Source organism: Zootoca vivipara, chromosome 9, assembly GCF_965207765.1.
Source record: "Zootoca vivipara chromosome 9, rZooViv2.hap1.1, whole genome shotgun sequence".
Classification (NCBI taxonomy): Eukaryota; Metazoa; Chordata; class Lepidosauria; order Squamata; family Lacertidae; genus Zootoca; species Zootoca vivipara.
In genome coordinates, this window is record NC_142592.1 from 65,446,075 (window position 1) to 65,457,286 (window position 11,212).

The 11,212-nt window shown below is 45.8% G+C and overlaps 1 protein-coding gene across 1 annotated transcript in view; it reads right to left on the bottom strand.

The window, feature by feature from the left end:
- LOC118091530 (plexin-A4) overlaps positions 1–6,775 on the bottom strand; it is a 274,608-nt gene extending 267,833 nt beyond the window's left edge. Inside the window, exon 1 of the mRNA XM_088676445.1 lies at positions 6,651–6,775. Coding sequence (XP_088532571.1) covers positions 6,651–6,701 — 51 coding nt within the window. The 5' untranslated portion in view covers positions 6,702–6,775. The remainder of the gene's footprint in view (positions 1–6,650) is intronic.
- Between the last annotated feature and the right edge of the window lie 4,437 nt (positions 6,776–11,212).

Sequence of the window (11,212 nt, forward strand, 5' to 3'; positions counted from 1 at the left end):
TGAAGCAAAAAAAAAGAGAGGAAAAAATCCTTTAAGAAAAGAGTGCCATGTATGTTTGGCGGTGGGGGTAAGGAAGAGGACAAAGGAAATGTGAGATGAGCGCGCAACCCCAGAGTCGGTCACAACTGGACCTAATGGTCAGGGGGCCCCTTTACCTTTACCTTCAGAGGGACCCAGGTGGCGCTGTGGTTAAACCACTGAGCCTAGGGCTTGCTGATCAGAAGGTTGGCGGTTCGAATCCCTGTGATGGGGTGAGCTCCTGTTGATCGGTCCCAGCTCCTGCCAACCTAGCAGTTCGAAAGCACGTCAAAATGCAAGTAGATAAATAGGAACCGCTACAGCGGGAAGGTAAACGGCGTTTCCATGTGCTGCTCTGGTTTGCCAGAAGCGGCTTTGTCATGCTGGCCACATAACCTGGAAGCTATACAGCGGCTCCCTCGGCCAATAATGCGAGATGAGCGCGCAACCCCAGAGTCGGTCACGACTGGACCTAATGGTCAGGGGTCCCTTTACCTTTACCTTCATTGGAATATCCTGTGATAGAGCCTTTAGCAACGGATGCAATCGAGCTCCCATCTCTGCAGAAGGCATAAAGCTCCGAATTAATCCCCGGGCTCCTTTCTTTTTCTTTGATCAAAATTGTGCCTCTGATCAAAGGAAACCATTTTTGTTTGGGGGAGGGGGGGGAACAGATTAATAAAGCCCTATCTGAGGATTCGAAATACGCAACCACTGGAGCATGGGTCCACTCTCAACTTGCCCTGTTTCCATTATACTCCATTATTGCCTCCTGCCCTCACTGTCTGTGCATGTGAAGGCTTGGCTGCAGCAGGGAAGTCTGTCAATGCGCATAGGCTGGAAACTTGAGCACTGTTGCCATCTTCTCAAATGTGCAGGAAGTGTTGGAGAAAGGCCTATGTGGGATGTGGGGGGGGGTCAGTGCATGATGGGCACATATGACCCCACTCTCCTACCTCGCATGATTATTATTGGATGTTTGAATGCTCAAGTGTGTTTTATGAATATCCTCACTGGATCAGACAAGGTCCATCTACACTGACTTTCTCAACAGCACCCAGTTGGATATTTGTTAGCTAGATATGGTCGAATACAATGTTAGCCCTACTCAGAGCAGAACTGTTGACATTCATGGGCATTAATTTCAGTGGGTCTACTACAGAATTGTAGAATCATAGAATTGTATAGTTGGAAGGTACCTTGAGTGTCCTCTAGTCCAACCCCCTGCAATTCAGGGATCTCAACAAAAGCATCCGTGACAGATGGCCATCCAACCTCTGATTTAAAATCTCCAGTGACGTAGAGGGTTGGAGTTGATTCCACAGTCCAACAGCTTTTACTGTTGGAAAGTTCTTCCTGATATTTAATTGGAATCTCCCTTCTTGTAACTTGAAACCATGGGTTCGAGTCCTACCTTTCAGAGCAGGAGAAAACAAGCTTGCTTCATCCTCCATGTGACAGCCCTTTAGATATTTGAAGCTGGCTCTCATATCTCCTCTCAGTCTCTTTTCCAGATGAAACATACCCAGCTCCTTCAACCGTACGTCATAAGGTTTAGTTTCTAAACCCTTGATCATCTTGGTCGCTCTCCTCTGCACACATTCCATCTTGCTATTATCCTTCTTAAATTGTGGTGCCCAGAACTGGACACAGTATTCCACATGTGGTCTGACCAAGTTCTACTATGAGTAGAACTTACTCGAACATAAACTGTAATCTCTTCTCCATTGACATGCCCACCAAGGCAGCTAACACAATTCCTCCATCTTGTCATGCTACAATGCTACAGAAGTGAAGAAAGTTGCATTTTCCATTAAAAGAAAGGATGCAAATAACACCACCAAACTTGATGAAGAACTACAAAAGCATGACAGGTCCCTTGTCTTCTAGGGAATCTGGCCGCTATCCCTCGATACTTCCTCTTGCATTTTTTTACATTCAGGGAAGGGGTTGGCTTTATGGTATATGTCTACTTTTCCTTTGCTCCATTTCATTTCCCTCGAGCATTGGCTAAAAAAAAATATGCATTTTTTCAGCACGTACCAGAGCTCTTCTGAAGCCATGCAGAGCCTTAGATGGGAAAAGACCCCCCCCCCCCGCCCTCACTGCTCCCCTCCGTGAGGTGCTTAGATTAGATTTGCACTTGCCCGGCTGATTGTTGGTAATGGCCGCTGCCAGAATTGGACAGAGTAATAGCAAATCTGGAGGGGGGAAATCGGTTAACAAACCAGTGCTTGGAAATGACCTGGAAAATGGGAGGTCTCCAGGAGAAGGGGGCCTGGCTGTCAGTGGAATTAGAGGAGACAGCTGTTTAACCAAGTCTGGGATTACCGAGCTTCCAGGATTCATATGTAATCATCAGCTTCTTAAATTTCCTTTCTGCAGGGCCCCCTCTCCTTCCCCACCCACCCCTGCCAGGTGCAGGAGGGAGAGATGAAGATTTTCCAGATTTGTTACTAATTTCCTCAACAATGAAAAGGGTGGGGGTGGGGGTTCTTGAACTGTCCTTGTTGCAGCGACCTCTCCCAGCACTGAAATAAGACGGCCAATCTGCTTGGTTCTGAAACAATCGGATTTCGTGTGATGTAGGAGGGCGGGAGAAAATAAAACAATCAAATAGCGCAGCCACAGAAATATCCTTTGAAATAAATATACATACAGCTTTTAAACACTATGAGTGATAACTGTTTTGTGTTTTGTTTTGTGTACTGTATTTCTTCATCCTCCACGTATTTGCCCACCCATTTTGTTCAAATTCACAGAATCCATTCCAGCATTCAAAAATTGCTCTCGGAATACACAATTCAAGCAGAACTGGACAGCTGTCGGAACCACAGAACAATTATTCGACAGAACTGAGAGGATCACAGCAGCACCCCAAACTAAGATTTTGCCTTCTTTGGAGATCCATAGATGTTTGGAAAAAAGGCTGGAGAAATATGAGGAAGGGCCGCTGTTCTATTCTTAATCTGTACATTAACCATTTTTGAAAGCGCTCCCCAAAATAGCTCCCAGATCAAAACGGGAGTAGTAATGCAACCAACATATATAGCAGAAATAAACAGAGCTGTCCCACTTAAATAGAGAGAATTGGGTGTGTGCTATCTGCAAGGCAGATGCTATACCACAGAGCTATGGCCTTTCCCCAAGAAGGAAGGCAGATTTAGCTCTCCTCATCCATGCAACCACATTGCTCCAAAAAAAAATCTGATAAACTTCATATTGCAGTTGGGGGAAACCTGGGTTTTAACAAATGGTTGTGCCAGAATCTCATCTCGTTTATCCTCAAGACCCCCATCTAAAGCTCGGATAACAAAAGGAGGATTGATAGTGAGTGACGGGAAGCAGAAAGTAGCAGTGATAAGATCGTCATTTATGCAAAACGTGGGCCAAAAATGAGAGAGAGAAAGGTAGAAGAAGGAGAAGCAATCTGTCCTTTGTCGCCGTTGCCCTCACAGCCCATGAGTTATAGCTTATGGCTTAGTAGCTAATGAAGATGAATGGATAAAATGGCACCTCTCTTTCCTATGCAGCTCATATTTGGCATATGAATATTCATGGTGGCGGAGAAGGATGAGGTAGTAACAGGCACCCTTGAAAGCACATGGCAGGTACCCACGGGACAAACACAAATCTTCTTGCCCAGTGGTTCCCAAACCTTTTCAGGCCACTTCCCCGTGGGTTCCAAAAACTCATCCAGGGCCAGATTTAGGTTTGACGAAGCCCTAAGCTACTGGAGATAATGGGGCCCTTTATATGTCCAGCTGTCCTTTGTCAACAACAAATTGTCGCTGTTTTTTTTCTTGAATATATCCTATATGGTAATTTATGGACCTAATAGGTATCTAAAGCCATTTGCACATAACAAAATATGTATTTTGATCAAAGTAATTGTTGAACTGAAATACAATTAAGAAGAAGTATATTAATAGTGAAATACTTTTAAATGTTTTAGGGCCCCCAAGAGAGTGGGGCCCTAAGCTATAGCTTGTTTAGCTTATATGTAAATCTGGCACCGAACTCATCCCTTGTGCCCTCTTACCCTATTACTCAGAACAATGGTTTGCATGGCGCACTAAGGAAGACGACACCACAGTAAAATTCAAAGCAGTAACAGTTCACTCCACATTTGTTCAAAACCTAATTAAAACTATTTAATTCATTCCACAGAACTGATGAACCAGATTTTCAAATAATACCAGGTGTGCAAAGTCTGAAAGTCATTTACGTCTCCAGCGGCCCCTGCCACCTCGGTGCCTCTTAGCACCCCAGCCAATGTAATATCAGCACCCGCAGGGTGTGGATACCACCCAGTTTGGGAACCACAGCTCTAGAACTTTGGTCTTCAACAGGTGGGCTTCGGATCGTGTCATTGACTCTCATTTGCAACATGCCATTGACAGCACTAATTCTACCCGTTCCATTCCATTTGTTCTGAACTATTTAAAAGAGGAGAATGAGTGAGCGAGAGAGAGAGAGAGAGAAGGAAAGTTTGGCGAAAGGGAGAGGAAGAGAAGAGGCACCACAGGGAGAGGATGAGCGTATATGGCGCAAAATGTTTGTTGCAATTCTGTGAACCCCACCTGTGAGTTCTTGGCATCCTTCTGTCTCTAGAGACAATGGAGTGCGCCTCTAGAAGTTAAGTCAAACCACTGCAGAATCACAGCACCCGCTGTGGCTGCAGAGGCCAGGACCTCATAACTGCCACCTCCCATGTTGCTTTTACTGCATTAGCAGCACTGGAATGACTTCCCCGGAGTTGCAGGCCTGAGCAGTGTATATGGAGGTTCTAAGCCGCCCAGATGACAAGACCGCACTCTCGGCCTTGCTGGTGTGGTTGAAAGGAAAGGAGAGCAAGGCATTTGGCACCAACTCCTTCTGCAGGAGTTGCTAGAAGGAGGCGTACAATGTGCCCCCAACTTTCTTAGGGAATTCACTCTGGATTTGCATAGGGTTTAATCCTTAGCCTTTTCTTCTCCCAACTATGTTCCCCAAGGCAGCCAGTATGGGTTTTCCCTCGGGGTTTACTCCTGAATGCTTTCTCATGAATGATTATAGCCCCAAGCCAGTGAAGGTTTAGGATCAGAGTTTTCCTTCACCCAGAAGGGCTACCTTCCCAGGTTGATGAGCCCCACCTGCTCCTACCTAGGAGTAAGTCTCATGAAACAGTGTGGTGGCACTACCTAGTAAACACACATAAGAGCGGGCTGCTCAGACGGACACCACATTTCAGGCTGGGCTTCCTTCGCCCCAAAAAGTCGAAAATGAAAGTTTGATCATTGAGACAAGATGGCAAATCATAGCACTTTCCACCATAAGCTTCAGTACTAACACTAAATAGCAAGAAGAAGTAATTATAAATTGAAGTTGAAGCTGTTATTTTATTTATCCACTAAAATGCTGATGAGTTTCCGCAAGGCTTTTTTTTTTAAAAAAAATGCTACTGGTGTATAAAGAGCTAAACTGAAGACCACTTTGACCCACAGAACTGGCACCGTTCAAGGCACCACATAATACGTGTTCTGCAAGAAATCAGTCTTTGTCTGTGGCAGCACCTGAACTTCGGAACTCCCTGCCCATTGACACCAGGGAGGCAGTTTCACTGTACTCTTCTTGGTACCTGCTCTACACCTGCCATTCATTCATTTAATGACATTTATATACCACTTGAATGGGGGGAAAACCCCTCAAAGTTGTTTACGAAAATAATACAATTGTGAGTAAAAACAATTAAAACACTTTTTTAAAAAAAAAAACCTAAAATGAGGAATAAACTAAAGGCACATCAGCCTACTAGATATTTGGGTAAATTTAAAGCTAAAGGGAACCCTGACCATTAGGTCCAGTCATGACCGACTCTGGGGTTGCGGCACTCATCTTGTATTATTGGCCGAGGGAGCCGGCATACAGCTTCCAGGTCATGTGGCCAGCATGACAAAGCCGCTTCTGGCGAACCAGAGCAGCACTAGCAAATGCTGTTTACCTTCCCACTGTAGTGGTACCTATTTATCTACTTGCACTTTGACGTGCTTTCAAACTGCTAGTTTGGCAGGAGCTGGGACCGAGCAACGGGAGCTCACCCCGTCGCGGGGATTCGATCCACCGAACTTCTGATCGGCAAGCCCTAGGCTTTGTGGTTTAACCCACAGCGCCACCCGCATCCCAGGTATTTGGGTAGGTTTGCCTAAATAAAAATGTTTTGGGCAGGCACCCATGAAGAGTCCAATAGGCAGGGAGTTCCAAAGACCGATTTTGTACAGAAGTGGAATAGGTATTATGTGGCCTCAGTAGCAGTGCCGGTTCCTTGTTGCCTCTTTAAGGTCAGAGCGAAATAAGTAATAATAATAATAATAATAATAATAATAATAATAATAATAATAATATATTATTTATATCCCGCCCATCTGGCTGAGCTTCCCCAGCCACTCTGGGCGGCTTCCAACAAAATATTAAAATACAGTAATCCATCAAATACCGAAGAAGCTGAAGTCCCACTGCGAAACATGATCCAGAGTTTGCTAAACGGAAGAGGCTGTGTCTGTCCACAAGACTCTCTAATTGGAGAAGGAAAACGAGCACACAATTTGTCCTGGCGTTAAAGGATGCCAGCAGACGCTAGCCATGCCACTCACCTGCTTATCAGACATGAGGTACAGATGCTTGTGATCTACGGAAAAATCCATGTCCCGCAAGATTGGGCCGGTATCCACCACCTGGACAATCTCATACTCGAGGGCACCTCTGATGGGTCCATCGACACGGATCTGCAAAAACCAAAAAAGGGAGACATAAGGCAAAGGAACCATATAAAGGGCAAAACATGCGTCCAATGTCACACTCGTGTGTTATTTCGCCCTCTGGGAACTAAAGGTTTCTCTGTGTTTGTTCTAAAATCCATCCCGTTATTTTATTATGCTCCCTTCCTGTCCTTCCTCCGAGGAGATCAGGGCGGCGTACGCAGATCTGCCTCCCACTCCGATCTTAAACTGCACAACAACCTTGTGAGGTAGGTTAGGCTGAAGAGGTTGTGAGTGGCCCAACCCATCCATTGAGCTTCGTGGCTGCGTAGAAATTTGAACCTGGGTCTTTTTCTAGTCCTAAGGAGGACAACAAACACTTATAAAGTGAGGGAAACTCACGTTATATGCACGAATTAAGCCTTCCTATCCTCATCCCTAAAGCCCCGCCCCCCTCCACAAAAAATGATGGACACTTGCAGCCGGGGAGTCCAAGATAGGAAATTTTATTATTTATTTCATAAAATTTATATACCGCTTGAGTGAGTGTAGGGGGGGGGCACCTCAAAGCGGTTTACAAAAAAAGATAAACCAATAAAATGATCACTAAAGGAACAGCAACCATAATTTAAAATGTACAGAAAACCACACTATAATAGACTAATACAGCTCATTCATTCATTCATTTTGACATAATTTTTATTTGGTTTTACAAGTATAAAATTATAGCAATACAATCAAACCTCACTTAAATAACCATACCCAGATGTTTAGAAAGTTGATGTTGAACTTTAATGTTCTCAGTTTATTCTTACTTGAAGTTTTCAAAAGTCTTAAACGGTTGCTATTTTTTTCTTATTGTTTTGCCCTTTTTTTTGCCCTGATGGGTTTGGTTTCTTACGATCAAGCCGCATACAGATTTGACAAAATGAAAGAACAAATAAAAAACGAGGCCCCAAGTTTCTCGCACGGTAATGCAGAGCGAGAGGTAGACTGCAGTGTTCTGCATTTTGTAACAAACAAAATGACTGTTGAAAAGAATGGCTAGTAGCCATAAGGGGAGCCTCATGGATCAGGCCAGTGGCACATCTAGTCCCGCATCCTGTTCTCACAGGGGCCAGTCAGATGCCCATGAGAAACCCGCCAGCAAGATTTGAGCACAAGAGCAATTCTCCCCTCCTGCGGTTTCCTGCAACTAGCATTCAGAAGCATGGCTGACCCTAACTGTGGCAGCAGAGCAGAGCCACTGTGGCTGGTAGGCACAAGAGTCCTCTCCTCCATGAATCTGTCTAATCCTCTTTTAAAGGTAAAGGTAAAGGTAAAGGGACCCCTGACCATTAGGTCCAGTCGTGACCGACTCTGGGGTTGCGCGCTCATCTCACATTATTGGCCGAGGGAGCCGGCGTATAGCTTCCAGGTCATGTGGCCAGCCAAGTGCGTACCCACCACGGGGCAAGTTAGGGCAGCTGCCCTACTCTAGAAGCCAGCTGCCCGCCCCCCCCCCCCAAGCTAAAAAGAAAGAAATCTCAATGCAAAAAGTGGGGTGCGCGGCCCCAGCCAGAAAGAAACAGACCAGCCCTCCCCCCTTTCCCCTTTCCATAACCCATCGCACTTTCTCCTCTCCCCCTCCCACTACCGAGCTGCAAAAGCGGTGGGGTGTAAACGTAAGAGACGGAGGGAAACAGCGCACCCGGGGGATGGGGCGAGCTGCCCAGAGGGGCGACCAGTGCCGTGGGCAGGGGGGCAGGAGGGGGCAATTGCCCCCCCCAGAAGCAAAAGGCTAAGGGGCGCAGCGTGGCAGCCCCAGGCTCCGGCTCCCAGCGCAAAGCTCCAGAGGCGCGAGGGGAGCGTAAGCGGAGGAGCGCTAAGCGGGAGCGGGGAGTGTAAGTGGAGGAGGCAGCCACAGGCTCGCGTTCCCCGCGCACCTCTGGAGCTTCGCGCCGGGAACGGGAGCTTGGGGCCGCCTCCTCGGAAGACCTGGGAGGTGCGGAGGAGGCAGCCCCAGGCTTGCGTTCCCCGCGCGCCTCTGGAGCTTCGCGCCGGGAACAAGAGCCTGGGGCTGCCTCCTCAGAAGAGCTGGGAGTACGCAGGCCACATAGCCCCGCCCATATTCCCACTGTGGCCCCTCCCCTCCCGCCCCTTGCCCCCGCCCCTTGCCCCCCCCTAATTTTGATCCTGGGTACGCCCCTGTGGCCAGCATGACAAAGCCGCTTCTGGAAAACCAGAGCAGCACATGGAAACACCGTTTACCTTCCCGCTGTAGCGGTTCCTATTTATCTACTTGCATTTTGACGTGCTTTCGAACTGCTAGGTTGGCAGGAGCTGGGACCAAGCAACGGGAGCTCACCCCGTCACAGGGATTCGAACCGCCAACCTTCTGATCAGCAAGCCCTAGGCTCAGTGGTTTAACCACAGCGCCACCTGGGTCCCTAAAATCCTCTTTTAAAATCCTCTTTTAAAGTCATCCAATTCGGTGGCCATTACTGCCTCCTGCAGGAACGAGTTCCACAGTTTAACTATGCGCTGCGTAAAGAAGGACTTCTTGTTATCTGTCCTGATCCTTCCAACATTCATATATATGTCTTAGTCTTCAGCCTCAGTCACTCACACAGAACCAACCAGCCAGGGTGAATAAAAATCATTAAAATAATAATAATAATAATAATAATAATAATAATAATAATAATAATAATAAATGGGATTTTTTTAAAAAATCTAAATCGGATTTTTTTATTTATTTAAATCGGATTTTAAAAATAAAATTCTTTGGGAGGAAAAATATTTCTAAATATAGTCTTCTATTTAAGTTACATTATAGTCCAAAAGCTACTCATCAGGAAATAAGGATATGTTTTAAGTGTTTCATGTGTGCTAAAACTAAGTCTAAGTTTAAAACAACAACAACAACACATTTTAACCCCATCATTTAACAAACATGGATACATATGCTATAATGTTATAGTTTTAGTTAAACAAATTGTTTAAATGGTTATTAAGGAAATGATTATTTTCCTCCTTCCAATAAAGTACAGCAGAAAAGTTGTCCAAATATGAACAGTTAACTTATTAAACCTCACCATAATTTCACAATTGTCTATATGTATTTCTAATAATATGACCATTTTTTAATATAACTGCAAAAACTACTCTGAAAATTTATTATTCCATAAATGAAACTTTCATATGGCTGTAAATATTAAGATCATACCAGCAAGAATGAGTCTTTCTTTCTTTCTTTTTACAGAAAGAACGAACGAATGAACAAAAGAAAGAAAGATTTCAATCAAGTCTTACTGACTAGTGATTTAAATCATGATTTAAATTGATTTGATTTAAATCAAATCCATCCTGCAACCAGCCTCCACTTTCAAAGTCCCACCCCATAGCCAATCTGAAGGACCCTGATGTAACGACATTAATTCCACCTCCCCAGAGCCCCCCCGCCACGCATTTCTATTCTGCCAGGAAGGTTGCTATTAAAAACAGCCGCCCAGCACTCTGCAAAGGTCAGCCATCATAGGGATCCTGCTGGCAGCTGTTTGTTTGTTTGTTCAGATGCTATCTGGGGCTGGCAACCGTATTTATACCCACTGAAGTATCAAGACAATTAATATCCTCTCCCAGTAGCAAACAGATGCTTGCGTTCAAGCCTTCCAGCTTCAGCCCGGCCCTGAATGATCTCCTTAATGAGCAAACAATACTATTAATCTTTAAAGGTGCAGGAGCCTTCAACCTCCACCCTCTCTAGCCTGGCCAAAGGATATTCCTCGCAAGGCAGCACAACATCAAGGCAGGAAAAATTCCAGGAGCTCTGGGGTAATGGGGGCAATCCTCTGGGGGCATGCTTCCTGGAGCTTGAGACCACAGCAGCTATCACCTGCTGTCATCATGGTCAACGGCCAGGGAGAATGAAGGGTTGTAGCTATAGATGGGGCAGGGGAGATATCCCAATTCAGTTTCCATGTAAAGCCAGAACGAGCTAAGTCACGCTTCCAGATGCAATATGCGGACCGCAACACAGCCATCCTTTTGAAATGTGTGCTTCTCTGAATTTCGCAGTGTGACAAAATAAATAAACAAATGCATGTATTGGGGTGAAGTGTGCATAAAATGAATATATTAGTGAAAATAACGTGCCAGTGCAGTATATTAGGGGAAGCTGTAAAAATACAAGGGGAAATACATTAAAAGATTGGCATGTTAGGAGAGATGTGCACTAACATGCTGGCGGGTTTTTTCACGTGCTGATGAAAAAGAGCACAAACTGATGTGCAGGCGCGTAGCAAGGGAGGGGCGTAGGGGGTGGGCCGCCCCTAGCTCCAGTCTGGCGGGGGCAGCGTGGGGGGCAGCGCCACCACCCCCTGGCCCGCCCCTCGCCTCCTCCGCCCGAGCAGGAAGAAGCAGAACGCGCTATGGAGCGGGTTGACGGGCAGCGGTGGCAAACCGCTCTGTAGCAC